At 39.0% G+C, this 17,049-nt stretch overlaps 1 protein-coding gene across 18 annotated transcripts in view; it reads left to right on the top strand.

The window, feature by feature from the left end:
- The window catches only part of DAB1 (DAB adaptor protein 1), a 417,778-nt gene that overhangs the window by 312,068 nt on the left and 88,661 nt on the right, over positions 1-17,049 (top strand). For all 18 annotated transcript variants that reach the window (XR_005821955.1, XR_005821956.1, XM_040565219.1 and 15 more), the window contains one exon: positions 1,477-1,676. Coding sequence is in view for 16 of the 18 variants with exons in the window: in XM_040565219.1 (XP_040421153.1) it covers positions 1,610-1,676 (67 nt within the window). In the remaining 2 variants the exon portion in view is untranslated. The remainder of the gene's footprint in view (positions 1-1,476; positions 1,677-17,049) is intronic.

Genomic DNA, 17,049 nt, shown 5'->3' with positions numbered 1-17,049 from the left:
AGGGAATTTTGTATTTCAGAATCAGTTCAGCAGATTTTGAAAAGCTATCTTTGAATATTCTATAATATGCATACAGATTTGAAGAGCTTATTAAAGAAAACCCCTGACACACTTCAGCAATATTAAATCACTTCAGATAGTGCATGGCAGTGTAATGTTACTGAAGCATTTTAAAATGTGAAAAGAGCCTGGATTTGAAAGTACTAGTGGCTTTGCAGCCCTTGCTGCGGAAAGTGATTTAAACTGTCCAAATTATTTCATTTTGGAAGCATATTACTTTCTTAAATTACAGAGAAATGTCATTAGCAAATGTATTTAACTGTAGTTAATCTGTGGCCAGCTAATCAGCTGATATACTGGGTTAATTTCTTTATTAAATGCTTATTTAATAACTGGGCACCTGTTCAGACAGCCCAGATGGACTTCCCAGTAATTGCACTAATAACTGAGAACTTTCTCACAAAAGGAAAGGACAAGAAGGTGATGCATGCAGTGAGGGAGCAGCATGAGAAGGGGCTTCAGAGCAGCGGGGTCCTGCCGTGACCGGGCTGGCTGGAGCAGGCAGCTCACCCTTCGGAGCCGGAGGGGCCAGCAGTAAACCTTGGAGTAATAGTTTGTTCTTTTTGTTTCTTCAGTGCTTATTGTTTGCCTTTACAGTCCCTACATCCCCCAGCATTACAGCCTGCCTCCTTCCTGCTTCCCCAGCACACTTCTGCAGTTACTGCTGTGGCCTTGCAGTCGGCATGTTTGTGCACCTGGCCAACAAATAAATATAAGTTACGTAAAGCTGTAGCTTGTGCCCTAAACCTTACCGTCTTGCCCCTCGTAAGCAGTCCCATCACATTTGAATCTCATGGAAACTGTAAAGTTTAATTAAGTATATTTTTGAGGATATATATTTGCAGGAAAAATTGCTGGATGGGTGTTAAGAATTACAGCTTTGTTACACAGAGGCAGATCCATTTCTGCCTGAAACATGCACGTTATCATAAGCAAGAGAAGTGGCGAAGTACCATGTTTTCAGTATGGGTAATGAATACATTTTCATTTGTCTTTGTTCAAGTAGAAGAATGAAAACATTTGAAAGAGCATTTGAGGAGCAAAAAATCTGAATTTAAGGTCTGGCAATGTGTTTTTACCTTGTTGCATTTAAGAACTACATCCTTGCGGAGTGTTTTGCTGTTTGTGACATCGCCAACTACTTCCCAGCTTGTAATCCTTGGCCTCCAGCTGCTGGTTCAGAAGTACAGGTCTTCTGTGCATCTCTAGTCCTTGGAGACATCTCAGATATACTAAAACATCTCAAACAGGAATAGATGTGTGTGTTTCGTCACCTACAGTTGCAGGCAACAGAATCAGGGGTTCTCTGTCTGGAAACAGAGAATTTCATAGGTTTCTTCCTCAGTAACACCCCTCCCCACCCCGCCATGTTTTAAACTCAGAAAATGACTTACTTTTTGTTTGTTTCTTTCACAGCACACAAAAGGAGCGAATGAGATGAACTGTTTGGGTTATAGAATCTGAAAGGCTAAATTATTTTCTTGGAGAGACGTTCTAAATGAGCCTGACTGAGATACTGGATCTGTGTGAAGAGGACTAAGGATATAGGATGTCAACTGAGACAGAACTTCAAGTGGCTGTTAAAACCAGCACAAAGAAAGACTCCAAAAAGAAAGGTAGTGACTAATTTCTCTGTATTATTACACATTCTCTACTCTAATCAGCTCTTATATCAACCACCTTTTATGCTTCTATGATTCTTCTGTTGCCTACGCAGTCAGTGAAGGTAAAATTTGTTAAGTCTAGTAGAAGTCTTGCCTCGTCGGGGAACATGGGATTTGATTCTCTGACACAATACGTTATTTAGATGTATTTTAAATGTAAGAAGGAACTTCTGTATTTCCCTTCAATAATTTTTACTTCTTTGCAGTTGTTTCAAAAATGAAAACACACTTTAAAAATTACTTTTAGCAAAATATAGATGTTTTCTCTGTTGATAAATATTTTCTTTTAAAGGCTTTGTTTCTACTTTGTTTTGGAACTTACCAGAGCTTAAATGCACTTTCTGTTGCTGAAGATAGAATCTTGCTGACATTTTGTGAAGCTACAGAGAGCTCTTTAAATGTCTGTAGGGAGATTAACTGTAACCTAGTAAAGGAAATAGAAACAAGGAGGAGGAAAACCCAGAGAAATGAGAAGCTCTGAATAAATGCATGGCTAGATGATTTCAGATTTATAATTACAAGTTTGCATCAGATTGTAGGGCAGTTATTTGTGCAGATAAGCATGAGAAACGTAATTCTGTGAGTTGGTACTTCCTGAATAAGAGTTCTGTTAGATTTTGGCGCAGATATTTTTTCTTACATTTCTGTGGATGGTTTTTATTGCTTGTGTTTTCAAATGCCATTGAACTTGGAAACCAAAACCTTGAACTCTTGTGTTAATTTATGTTGTTCATTGTAGCTATCCGTGGTATTTTAAACCTACAGAGATAATGAAGTTAAGATTGAAGCTGAATTTAATATATATTACTCAAACTAAAAGGAAAAGGAGTAAAACAGCAAAAAGAACCCTTAAAAACCCTTTAGACCTCCATGTGAGCTTTTCAGTTCATCATTCTGTTTCTTTTTGCTCATGTATAATTTAGCCATTTCCTTCTGAGGATTTTGCATGTTTTTCTAGATGAGGATTTTGCTCGTTTTTGCTCATATTTATGTGTGTGTTGCAAATGGTACTGTGTGTGTGTTGCAAATTATACTTGTGCTAGGTACCTGATGATAACCTGTTCATCTTCTGGGCGCATACACCTTTTACTGTGGTCATTCTACCAACCTGGTGATTAAGTTCTTGTGATTGCTGTAGCTTTTGTATCACAGACCTTTACATTAGGTTTTTGTAAAAGCCACAGCAATTAAACATTTTAAGCACATATTTGGGAAGGTGGTTTAGTGTCCTTATTACTGCTCTAGGCCTAAACTCACAAGGAAGAAATGGTTCATTTAAGATACAAAGAAGCTGTGCTTTGGAAGACCAAAATATGGGAACTTTGATGTAAATGGGAATGTGATCTGAGAGAGATGCTCATCAAGGCAAGTAAAGAAAGTAAAGCTGGTTATACGATCAGCATTTTTGGGCAGGCAGGCAAACTCAAAAATCTCAGTTCTTTGCGATACAGATAACATCTTTTTGATGTCTGTCTTCTGCGTTTATTTCTTCTGCTGGAGGGTGATACTTCCGAAAACAGCAAACAAATGTTTTAGAAACTTGCTGTTTGTTAATAAAATATTCAATATACATCTTACAAAAACACTGTCATAAATCATAATAACTGAATGTTGCTCTGCACAAAATCTGATTCTAGCCCCCAAACCGAAATTCTGAGAATTACCTTCACTGCTGAGAAAAAGTATAAAATATGTCCAGTGGCAGCGATCAGAGCTCCCTGCAGCACGTAGAAGTAGCTGAAGAACTGGAAAGGACAGTGTGCAGCAGCAGCACATCTCCAGAATTAATCGCGTTCTGTATTGTGTGTGCATGTCCAATCTCATCCAGCAATCCAAAAGCCTCGTGGTACAGTGATTGCTTTAGACAGACAAGGTATACAATTCAGACAGCGTTTGTTATTCAAATCCCATGTAGTGAAAAGTCAGAAGAAACTTGGTGTGCTCATTTACTCGTTGCCGAATTGTATATATTTGTGTATATTTCAACAAATGAGCCCTCCTCTGTATAGTTGGGATGATGGACATGTGGAAAAGCATGAAGCTTTTTTCCAAGTTCATTAACAGCAAGCACTGGCAAGTAGCAAGTACTAACATGAAGTTTCTAATGTTTGTAATCAATGAGTTTGATTATTCAATGGAACTGAGTATTCCCAAGAAATTAGTCCTTGCTTTATAAAGAGAAATTTCAGCTCTCATGTATTTCCAGTGAGTCAGGTTTCATACCTCTGCAAGAGCCATACAACCACATCCATACAGCAGCGGGGAGGGAAGGTACTAAGTTTGATAGTAGCTTCCTAACAGAATGACTGTCCCACAGATCTGTCCCATGCTGAAGATCTAGGGTGACCAAAAGGGAATGAGGCTTACTGTAGAGTTAGAGCCTGGGACAGCGTTCCCCCTGGATCTCAGCAGAAGTCTACTGTGTAGCACCAGCTAAATCTTTAAATCTCTGTACAGCTGTATGAGGATATGCTAAGGTAGTGTTTCTTACTTGAAGTGTTGAGATAATACAAAGCTTAATTCCTAGGATTTGTTAGGTATGTGAATATAAAACATGATAAAATATTAGGTAAATGCAAACTGCTATTGTTACTGTAAGTACACTGGAAAATGCAAAAAGGAAATGGTTATTCAAGTATGTGATCAGTACATTTGTGGTGTAGTGCCTATCGAGAGGTAAAGGCACTGTAATACCATTAATCAAACAATTTTATAGTCTGGACAGCTTAAAGGAAAAGTCTGGAAGGAGTTGTGTGATATTTAGTGGTGGCAGAAGCACCATCCTGCTGCTGGGATGGGCTAACTCCTTGCAGCAGGGTGGGAGTGCCTGAAATTCTTTCATGGTTGCTTATAATGGCTTTTAGGTGGTATCACATAGATTGCTGCAGCAGTGGAGAATGTGCCAGATCATATTTGTGCCATGTATGGCTACTTAAAAGGAGAAAAAAGTTACAGCATGTGCCCTTCACTGTTTCCTCTTTCCAGAAAACGAAAATGGTGCTTGTCCGGCTGGCTTCTTCAATAGCTGCAGGTTAGATACATGTAAACTTCCTCGTGCGAGCTCTTAATGAATTCGACTTTTGATGTAATAATTGTTTGGTGTTCATTGAGAATTTGTGACTTGCAGCACTCAAATGTATTGCTTTATTTGTTGGTGGGAAACACAGACACATACCCTACCTATCTAAGAACAGAGGCTTTTGGTGACAGGGAAATGGTTTGATTGCTGCTGCAGGTGGAGCACATGACATTAACGCTCCTGCGCAGTTACAGATTTTATAGGACCTTACTTTTAGAACAATTATCTCTTTCTGTAGTCATATGCAAAGCAATTCTCTTACAAGAGATTATTTAAAACATTTCTCATTAGGCACAATGTTTTTACAGCCACAGGCTTTACTGTCCTTCATGTAACTTTGGTCTCTCTCTGTTATCACCAGAGCTGGTTGGTAAGACAATGTTGTTTGATTGTTATGAGAGTTACTGGAAGGATTATCACTGAAGTTGGAACAAAAACTTATATATGAAATCCTCTCACCTGTTTAAGTAAAATCGGGCTGCAAAACTCTAATGTGTACTGTAGGTAAGTTCAATACTAACATGATAACATCAAATTGTAATTTCTAATGTTAATGTTATCACCATGGATAATCTTAAAAATAGGCTGTTAAAAGCCAAGTACTTATTTGGCCTTTTATTCAGCCAGTATTGATCTGATGGATAAATACTGCAGAGTTGGATGGGATGTTCTAGAAAAGGGACCTGGTCATGCTCCCAGCACACAGTAGGAATTTGAACTGACTTGAAGAGGTGAGCCAAGATGCTGCTTTCCTTCTGAATTGTAGCTTTGTACTCCTGGTACTGTCAAGGTGCTCAACAACTGAGGAGCCATGTTTCACTGTGACCTCCACAGCCCTCCTTTCTACACTTCACGCCACCTTATGAGCTTACAGCGCCATAGCTGTTAGTAGAGGAGACTGTATTTCTGCAGCCCTGACCTCCAGCACTAATCTTTGTGCCACTCATCTGATATCTCCCAGTAACTCCGTGTCGTTACTCCTGTTTGTGAGAACTTGCTCAGAGTCTAAAAGTTGCCCTGAAGAGTTATCCGACTGTTTTGTAGAATGGAATCACACAAAATTCTCAGGAGCTCTATTCTAGGATTTCCTTGGTGATTTTTTTGTGTGATTTTGCCAAAAATCATGGGTTCTTTAAGAACACTGTAGAGAATTAATTACAAATACACTTTACATTAATTACAAATAACACTGTTAAAGGCTGGTTGTTTTCCACTTGTTTATGTCGTCTGGTTCATTGAGAGGTGAATAAACTTTACATGTTTGTAGCATTTAAGATAGGAAATCGGAAGTTTTTATTAGCCAGAGCTGTTAGAAACATAAACCGTTATTGCCTTCTAGTACATGGGGGGGGGGGAAGTCATTTTATAAACATGTATGGATTAATGAATCAAATTGAAAACAGATTTCCTTAAGCCTATGGAATTAAAATTGATTTAGAAACCTCCTTGGGGGAAATGTGCTGCATTGGTGGTGGATCCACACTGATCCACCTTGGAAAACCCCCTCTTTTAAAATCTAACAAGAAAACTGAAGTGAAAGGTTTGTAAAGAAGCGAGTCAGGCTATCAAATTTGAATGCAGATCTGCTTCAGCTTGTGGGAAGCCAGGAAGCTTTTCTAGGGATTTGATTTCTTCCTCTTGCACTTAAATTCTGTAATTATTCTATTTGAGGCTTAGGGTTTATTTATTTATTTGCGAAATCAACTCTTGTCAATCCCCTACACGGAGTCTGTTTTAAGACTTGATTCAATTTCCAAACTGGCAGGGACTTCTGAAAACAGAAGCAAGACATGGAAAATAACTCGGGTATCTTGACAATCATCCTAACAATCTTTGATGCTAAGGATCCCCGTGGGCAAAATTCCTTTATTTAATAGGCTTCCACTGCAGTGCATGGGAAGCACATGGTGTCCGGCAACAGATTTCGCAGGAGGCGTGCTGCTGAGCAGGGGATTACCTTAACCAGCCTGTAAAACATGAAAGCTAGAGGGGCTGTGATGCACTGTGGCTCTGCCAGAGCTAGGTGCCTTCTTCCAGCCAGGACTCAGGCACCTTTGTTTTAACTGGGTGAAAAGGCAAGTTCCACAGCAGTGCTTCAGGAGGGAAAGAGCGAGTGGACTTTGCTCAGGGCACTTCCGAAACCAGGTGGGGAATCGCCCTGCTTGCCCCAGGAGGAACAGAGGATGCTGCCTGCCAGTGCTTTCTTGGTGCTGGCAGATGCGGATTTGGTCCTCTCGGGATCAGGATTGCAAAGAGCATAAGCGTCCTACTTTGTGTGTGCCCGCTAATTAAAAAGAGTGCCGTGACTCCAGGACCACTCACGTGTGTCAGACTGGGCCGCTGGCAGATCACATCTATTTCCTGGGTCTTTTAAAAACTAATGAGGGTCTGGAGTCTATCTAACCATCTAAAGGAAGCCCTTTATATTCCCAGAAGCTAAACTGTAGTCACACTAAGATCAAACAGGAGGTTTCTAGTTTGTTTAGGAGTCCCTGGGGATAAGCAGCCCTTAAACAAGGTTGTTTTGTCATTATCAGTTTTGATCATAGGTGTCTAATCCAGCCCAAGTCCTGCTTCGGGTTTCTTAGACCTCATTCGAATCTTATCTTTAGCCTAATCACTGCTGAATTTGAGAGCAGGGTGAAGGTTTCTGGTTGACATGAAAGTTATGATTTTGCTGATACACAGAAATCTAGATGAAGTTTCTGCAGCTTCATCTCCAGGTTAGAACTTCAGTTTAAATGAGTAAGTGTTATGACCAATGACAGTTGGTTTTTCCCCCCATGTTACAATCAGCTAACGACTATTAAAGCATCATTGCTGTAATGAGGTATTCCAAGTTGTCAGATTTGTCTTAGGTTCATTTGTGTTTCTGATCACCTATCTAAGATTCGTGGAATACAGCAGAATTCACATTTGATGTAAAGAATAATGTAAGAGGAGCACAGTCAGGAGCATGTTTCATTGACGGGGAGTGGATTTGCTTTGTTTCCTTGCAGTAGCTATATGAGTTCTTCAATAATTTATAGATCAAGTAACAGCAACATTAATTGATATACTAATTGAGTCCACATGCCTGCCTTTAACAAATCTCTTTTGTGAAGTGGTTACTGACAATATTAATTGCACATCTTTTGAGTCTTGTTACAAGTTATGAATTCATTCTCAAGTTGAAAGAGGGTGGGAAAATCATTAATTTTGACATTGTGTAGTTGTAATTAACAAGAGTTATCCAATAACCTATCATAAATTAGAGAGCTCATGAATTATATTTTAAATACGGCATTCAACCAAAGGGGGTCCATGGTTGTGTTAATTGAAACGTTCTTAGAGGGAGATGGATGTTGTCTCTTGCTGCAGTTAAAATGTTTACTGTTATTTTTAATTGAGAGACAGGTCTGCCTTAATGGAGGTTGGAGATCTGTTACTCTGCTGTTCCTCAGTGGAGGAATCAATAATCTGTTGAGCGCAAGAATAACATTTCCTGAGAGCTCCCGTTCCGTTATCATTTCTCAATATTTTAACAGTCGTCAAAGCATTTCAGTTGAAACCAGTAATTAGGAGCTTAGTGCAGCGCGTGTTCCACGGAGGATCTGACTCATGAAACAGTCATTAAACATAGGTAGGTGTTACTGTGCTCCAAGGCTGTCTGTATGGTAGGAAATCTGCTGCTGCCAGTGAGCATCACCCACAAATCCAGTTCAGCCAGCGCTGTACATCACTTCTGGCTTCGTCCACTGCACCATTAGGGTATGTCCGACGTGTGGTTGAAATACTGCAGGTGCTGGGGCTAGTCAGGGGGTAGCACCTCTGCATTTGCAATCACTGAAAAGACTTCAAAAGAAGTTTGTGTTAGGACCTCTGTGAATGAGAAGTGTTACTGGTAGGGTTCAGGGAGGAAAATTATATCATGATGAATGCAACGGAGGAGGAATGACTTGATTCACCCAGATTAGTAGCTAAAATGTCTCTAGAGGTTTGGATTAGTAAAAGTTTTCTAATATTGCTCACACAGAAGTACTCTACAGGGACACCTGTGCTGCTGATGATAATGCTTTTATATAATTATTCATGCAAAAATATTTGCCTAATAAATACCAATGAATGACATTTCTGTCAGTGTGTTGCATTACATGTATTTGAACATTTCTACTTTTCTTGAAGACTGTGCCTTTTCCATCGTTGGTATGGGAAGTTCTGCAAGCAGTAATAAAATAAGTCAAAGTGCCCCTCTGTAAAATACAGGTTAGAGAATCAGGTATCTGCTGCATTGCTAACTGGCTCCATTTCGCAGAAGGGAAATCAAAGACAAGTAAATCTGGGAAATTTGCTTGACCCCCAGCAGTCGTGGAAGCATTATATGGCTTCCAGGTTTTCTCTAAAATAAATAAACATTAGTATTATGTCACAGAAACCATAGCTGAAAAATCATTGCCCTTGATCTTTCATGTCAGGATTTTTGAACACTGGTCACTCACTCTTAAGAAAAGCTTGCCTGCAGAATCGCCAACCTTTTGACATGGACTGTGGCTGCATTTGTAGGCCCTTCATTTATTCTTTATGGTGTATTTCTGCTGTCAGAGCGCAAAGGGAATCACACAGTGGATTTGGCCAACAGGCCCAGGCTCCCAGTGATAAGTATGTCAGGCCCAGGAATTCGCTGTGCTCCTCAGGAGTAAAGGAAAGATGTACCTATGATTCTGGTAGACGATACACTTTAGCTATATAACCAATAGTCACATTATTGGCCATCCAGAGTAAACTTAATATGATATGTAAAATGTTTGTGTTGTCCAAAGACAGGTGGATAAATGTGCTTGACTGTACCATTCTTCTTCAAAATCGATTTTTATTACAGATACGTGTTTTCAGAAATAATTACAGATAATTTGTATTGTTTCTAACTAATCATTGTTACATATAATAGCTAGTGTTAGTGTAAAAACAGGAAAAAAGGCATTTCTCTGCTTTTACAGTTGTTTGGTTTTGCAGATGAGATCACGTTATTTAGTTGAACTACGTGTTTGTGTGAGCCTTTGGTATGAAAACAAAGCTGAATAAAAATCAAAATACTTTTTTCTTTTTTTAACCTAGGCCAATTTATAGTGAAATCATTGGTAGGTATATGCACTTAACCGGTAGTTTAAATTAGTGGTAGTAGTACAATTGTTTCAATGTGTATTTTAGTGCACCTCTCAGATGCTCAGATTTTAATGTATATCTCCTGATTTTGAGCAGACATAGTGTGAAAAAGAGTCAAGGTCCCCTGCAATGTAGGCAGCGTAAAAATCCTTTTAGAAATAAGCAACCAATACTGAAGATGAGTGAGTGCTTTTGGTTTTGCAGCAAAGGAGAAATTGGAATACTTCTTGGTAGCTTTCCTCCTTTCCCAGGAACATCCCCTAAATGACCTGGGTAGAATCCTGGAGTCCTGCTTGACACTGGTTTTGCATACGAAGAAAGATGTCTGCTTTACTTAGTAACTGTACAGGGACTGTATTTTAAAAAAACTACAGCATGGTAGTGTTAACAGTCTTTTCTACCAGAAGGAACAGCTTTTTCTGGAGTCAACTTGTTTTTAATACCTGCTCCCATTTTAACTCATAGCAAGTGCTGAGCAGCTAATCTGTGATCTATAATTGCCTCTGATTCTTTTAGTTTAGTTAGAGAAGAAGCTGTATAATGAAAAGGATGATTCAAGGAGTGAAATGAAATTAAGCGCAAGTCTTTTGAGGTTAGATGTTAATTTCATTTTTAAATATAAAATTGCCATCAAAGTAATAAGAGCGTAATGCTCAAACATCACAATAATGTGGACCAGCATGCTGCTAATTAGGTAGAAGGCAAAAACATCAGTAGCACTTTACTGAATTAATCCTTTTTCTTACACTTCATGTAGCTGGTATGAATTGTACATTGAGCTCAAATGTACAAATTCACGTCAAGTGAATTAAATACATAGGGGAAACTGGATGTACGCTATATTTGGGCACACCTTACATGTAATGTTGGCATGGCTACGTGTATGTGTTTAATATTTACTACATTTGCTAGCGTAAAGATGTTTATGGATTGTGGTCTTCTCCTTAATGCACAGACTCTGAAATGTCTCTTTAAATATACTGTGCTATCAGCACTTCTCCGCGGGACGGGATGTGGAAGAACACAGCCTCTGCTGTAGTGAGCGTGCCAAAGAGATGGCAATTCTACAGAGACGCCAGGAGATCAAAATGAAAGCTACCTACAGAGTTCTTTATCTGTCTCACCTATTTTCCTTCTCTCTGCTAGACTGTAACTAAAGCAATATGTTATACCTATGCCTCTATATTTAATTGCATTAAAGAAATGCTGGGGCTGTAAGGTTAAGCACTGAAATTCTAAGGAAGCGCAGACTCAAAGTTGCCTGGGTAAGCCTAATTTAACATCCCTTCAGGATAGACAATTTTTAATGAGCTGATCTCATATTGCTGTTTCCTGGAGACCTTTGCCCTGTTCAGTGAATGGAAGGCCAGTGGTCAGGAAATGTGCTCCATTTGCTGCCTTCTGCGCTCCACAGTCAAGGTGCAGCTGCATGCTTTGTTTTCAGGATACTCCAACCCGAAACTGAACGCATGGATCTGGATGAGAGCACCAGAAGATCTAAATTCTTTATATGTTAGCAACATTCTTTCCTTACATACTGCTTTATTTAAAAAAAAAAAAAAAAGTGATTACTTCTGGATTTTTTTTTCAACAAAATGAGCAGATCTGTTAACAGAGGAGCTTTTCATAGACAGGTAGTATTTTCAGCTAAGACTTCGTTAAGGAATTTGCCCAGATCCAAGTAATGTTTCAGAAGAGAAGCTTTGTCTCAGAGTAGCTGGGATTGCTTCACATTCACAGGGGTGGAAGAAGAGCTTGATCCTCAGGCAGGATTTCTGGGGGAAGTCTCATTGTGCAGGTGATCTCCCTTGGCCACTTTGACATGTACAGGTCTCTCACTGTTTTCTTCATCTTTTCTTCCTTAGTTTGCTTTTGCAACTCCTTTTTCCTTTTCTAGAATATCAGAACAGGAAAAAATCTGAATATTTTGAATGTGGATATTTATTTATTTATTAGCCTGCCTTAGCTGGAAGAAGGGAACAATACGTGTAAAATGAATAGGCCGAACACCTGGAAATGAGTGCAGGGCTTCAGAGGGGTGCAGTCAGAGCAGCATTCAGGTTCATATATATATATATATATATATATATATATATGTATGTATATGTGTATATGTATATATATATATGTATATTATTTTAATGTAGGGACACATTAACAGGAAGGAGAGCAACAAGGATTTTGGGGGGTGGGTGAGGTGAGGATCTTCTGAAAGCAGTTGACCTTCATTGTGTTTAAAAACATTTTTGATGTTGGATTTATTTCATTATTCATTCATTTTAAATTATCTCATTACCATTTTCAGGGACATGGTTATTTCAGCAAACAAAGATAAAGCAAATATATATCCCATATATTTGAAAAGCTAGTAAACTCTCTAAAATAAATCCTTAATTCAGTAATTCCTCATATTCTATTCAATGCATAAATACCAACATAGTGAAAAGATTATGAAGATCATAAAGGGAGGTGTGTGGATGGTGTTTTTTTTTTTGTGGTGGAACTAATCACATGCAGGGCTGAATGTTCTTAGAGCAATTGGTTACAGGAAATTTTATTAAGTGAAATTATGGTGTGCTTATATGAAATATTTTATGCACTAGTATTGAACACCCCAGTTCTTGAGACAAAAGGTGATGTTTTTTAAAAGATTTCGAGGAAAGATTTTCGTCCTTTTTGTAATGAAGCAATCGATGCAAATTTAAAGATGCACTAAGACTTTCATAAACATATTATCCTACAAAAAAGTATTTGGGATTTTCTGTTGCCTGATGATCATCTGTTAAGATAGGTGAATATAAGGATGTCACTGCTAGCAAGTAACCTGACTTGGTGAGTCTTTGTCACTGGTGGCCAATTTTGTAGTGTGACTTTTGCAAAAGAGGAACTTTGAAAATTTGTCATTTTGCAAAATCATCTTCAGGAGTTACTGTTCACCTCTTACCCACTCAAAGTTCAGCTTCTAGGAAAGTCAAATCCACATCCAATCTATTTTTCAGTGCTTTTAATGAGACTGCAGGGCCTGTTGGTAACATAAGGCAAAAAGATAGCTTTTTATCTCCATCAATTTGCAATTTAAGGTCTAACAGAGCATGGAATAAACTTGTGAATAAGTTTTTGTGTGGCCAGAGTTCAAAAGACAGAAGGAACACACGGGATGAGGGTGGTGGAGTTCCTTCCTCCTGAGAAGCTCTCTCATGTAGAGCTGATGGCAAACACAAAAGAGTAAGACAGAGCTACGCCTTCATGCAGAATTATCAGAGGATGTTTTATTAAAAATATTAAATTTGCATGCCGTATTAGACATTGTTTTCTCCTGCTGAGTTGTAGGGGAATGCACGAGTGAATTCTTTAGAGAGAGGGGTGGGGAGAGATACCCAAGGTGCATTTCTTGGTGTGTTTTTTTCACAGATGTGAAGATAGCTTTAGAAATTGCACTTTAAACATCCGTGAATTTACTGACCATCAGATGAAATCCTTGTCCACTGGGGTCAGCAATGCAAATTCTGCCCTTTCTCCATACTCCCTTCCGTACAGTGGTCTCCAGCAGAGAGGTGTAAATCATTACACCATCACCTCTTGCTAATGCTCTGTAACCTCGGCAGGCCAGATCCTCTCATTTCCGTTACCACACTAATTATATCCAAACACACGTTGGTTTTTTCAAAGCAGATGATGTTTGGAGGAGACTGAATTCTCTAAGGTTAGTAATGAAATTTCCATTTGAAGTAACCCAGTTCAAAGGGAAAAATTTCCCCTTTAGGTTTAGACCAAAGGTTCTGAAAGCCAGAGATGTGAAAATAGAGCGGCACCAGCTAGAAACGCCTTTCAAATCGTCTCTTTAGACTTGCTGAAATGTGTGGCTAAGCTGCTTTCTTGCTTCTTTAAAATATTCAAGGTTATTGGCCTGCATTAAACTTTAAACCCTTTAAATACCATCTTAGTAACCAAGTTACTCAGAACTGACAAGCTGAAAGATTTAGGAATGTGGTCTGTGAGGGGAAAAAAAGCAGATTTGAAAGATGAAACTGGGCATTTTTTTCCTTTAAAAAAAGTAATAGTAAATACAAACAAAAGTAAATAATTTTAAATACCAATAGCAGCTGTGTAGTATAACCAATTCCCTATTGCCAGTAGTGCTTATGTAAGCCAGGCATCCCTGGAGTACCAGTATTTAGTCAGCCAGATGTCAAAATAATGTCAAAAAAACACATTAATATAGTTGTGCTGATTTGACCAAGGCAACAAATTCAGAGATTCTGAGAACATTTAGCTTTTGAAGTTCTTTTGCCAGCATTTACAGTGGGATTTTCATTTGGTCTGTTGTGTATGGGGGCCTTTGAGGTATGAGCCTCAGTGTGTTTCTGAACATCTCTAAGTCAATGAAAACCTGATGTAAACTTACTAGTCTACTCCCCTCAAGCCTAACAGTAATATTAAAGTTAATTCTTAGTCATAATTGTTGGGAGAAACACTTTTTTTCTTTAAAAATTCAATTTTGAATCTGGAATTGCACCCTTGGAGGTGAGAGGTTGGAGTCCCATGAGGCTGGGTTGGGTCTTTTCGACGATGGTGACATTCCTCCAAGTGGTGTTTTCCCTCTCCAACTTTGGGATCAAGATCTCAGGATGATGTGAAAAGGGAAGGTTGTGCCACAAGCTTTGAGTAACTGAGTTTATCGAGCCATTGTGCCCTGCAGATTTTTATTTCATGTATCAGCTGGGGGTTTGGCTACAGCTAATGACTCCTCTGTGACGTACTTAACCTTTGTACCAAAAGCATTTTTACTCGTGTTATTTGATAAGTATGAAAGGAGGTTGGAGCAGCAAGCCATGGTGAAACTCTGCAAATTCTGTAATCGTGGTATTAACCTACTTCAAAGACTTAGCATCGCACTCGCTTTGTGAGGGTAGTTAAGGGTGTTTTCATCACTCCCGCTTCTCTGACAGATTATGAAACCAAATCGTGTTCATTTTACTTGTGTCTGGAAGCAGAATGCTACAGTGGAAATGGTCGTTCAATGTTATGTTCTGCTTCCAAGAGTAAGAGTTGTTACAGTTTTCTGTGTCTGCTTGAGAAAATGTTTATTTATTTATTTATTTATTTATTGCTGCTGTGCATTGATGCAGAGACTTCCCAGCATCCCATCCATCCTACCTGGGATGTTGTTTTAGAGAAGGTAACTTTACTTGGCATATCCCAAAGCAATTTGCCTGCCAGCTTTGGATTCCAGCTTCCAGGAGCCTGAGAGCTGTCCCAAGCTGAGCTGTTGTAGCTCCTGGGGCACAAGAAGTGAGTATCAGTGGCAATGCTCATGTACACCACGTACAGACTGGCCAGCATGATTTGGGGAGTACTGCTCTATGGGAACAGTCCTGTTCCCATGTATCTTCTGGGGAAGTAGCCTTCTGGATAAATAACTAGTTATTGTGCCTTTCTGAATTAGCCCCACAGAGCTCGGTACGCGTTCACAAGACTGCATCTCCGATGCGCCTTGTCTCCTCTAAAGGAGCAGAAAGACTGACGTTTCTAGACAGTCTCTGTTTTCTTAGCAGATAATTTTCAGCGAAAAGAAACAGCAGCCAGTTTGCTGCCTTTAACCCCATTCATAATAACAGGAAGGGGGAACAACAGTGAAGAAAGGAAAATTCACACCTTTGCAGCTAAACAGTTTGTTCTGAGCTGTGTTCTAATTATAAAATGTCACTTCATTAATGAAATGTTCTCCTAGCTGGTTTCAATTAAGATTTGTTTTAAGAAAGGAGGAATAGGTTTTGATAAGCCTCAGAATACATAAAAGTACTTCATTTTGACTTTAGTAGAACAAAGAGGATTTTCATATGGTTTTACTCTTTTAACTGTGGTGGATGTTTAGAAATATTGAATAATAATGAAATATTTCAGTTTGATCAATATACAGTATTAAGATGTAACTGGCATAAATTTTACCATAGATTTAAATAAGAGAGTGAATGCTTAGAGTGATGTAGAGGGCTACAAAAAAAAAAAAAAAAAAACCACCACCACCAAAACAAACAAAACCACCACCAACAAAAAACATCACAACAACAACAACAAAATAGCAAATGCTAGTTGTATTTAAAGCAATTTTAGTTATCAGGAAAAATAAAAGCCATGGAGCAGAAAGCATATAGGAATAGCGGTGAGTTTAAAAGGATTTGCCTTAAAAAACTACTAAGGATGTGTTGAGGAATATATAAAAGTTTTATTCTGTATTAACTTAGTGATGAACAGGAGGATCAGTAAGAAACAAGAGTGGATGATACAGCTAACAGGGATCTTGGGAATATAACATCGGTTTTCTAATCTCCTGTAAAAGTTTTCAGTGACTTTGCAGAAGTCTCTGTTTCTCTTGGCCATCTCGAGAAGATATTACTTAAATATATTAATTTCTGCAAGAATTTAGTGAGGATAAATTGGTGAGAAGATAGAGGCTCTGAGCCTGTGTTAGAAGAACCTTGTTGCGATGGATGTCTGTAGACAGTACATGAGGTTATCCCACTGTGTGACTTGGGTTCTTGCTGGCCAAGTCACCCCTTTTCCTGGCGATGGTCACCACTGACCATGGATGCTACCCTTCCAGACACTGAAGTTCTCCATCCCAGATACTGGAAGAAAAAGTCAAGCCAGCCTCGTGCTTAGGGTTCCCCTGAACATAGAGACTTCATGACATTATGCACACAAACATGGACTCGCTTTATGATTAAGGATTTTGCCTTAAAGGAAGAAGCTGCTTGCAGGGACTTCTGAAATTCCAACAACACCAGCAAAACAACTACAATTTGACAATTTCTTTGGTAGCAAAGAAGGCACAGAACTTATGGAGTGCAGGTAAACTGGAACTTCACTAGAACTGTCATTTTTTTACAACTGGAATGAAATTGTTACCGAGGAGGATGGAAGAGCTGCCTGAGCAATCAGCCTGCTGTGGGATTCAGGGCTGTGTATATACTGCTTGCTTGGTGGTGGTGGAAGCTCTTCACTGTCACATAACGTGCCCTCGTGCACCAAAATAAACCTTTTTTTCACTTGGTTTTAGACCTATTTTTTTCCCTCAGCCTCTGACAAGTACACACAACTTTC

The sequence above is a fragment of the Cygnus olor genome, chromosome 8 (genome assembly GCF_009769625.2).
Source record: "Cygnus olor isolate bCygOlo1 chromosome 8, bCygOlo1.pri.v2, whole genome shotgun sequence".
Classification (NCBI taxonomy): domain Eukaryota; kingdom Metazoa; phylum Chordata; class Aves; order Anseriformes; family Anatidae; genus Cygnus; species Cygnus olor.
Note: the sequence above shows the minus strand (reverse complement) of the source record. Positions and strands in the feature narration are given on the sequence as shown.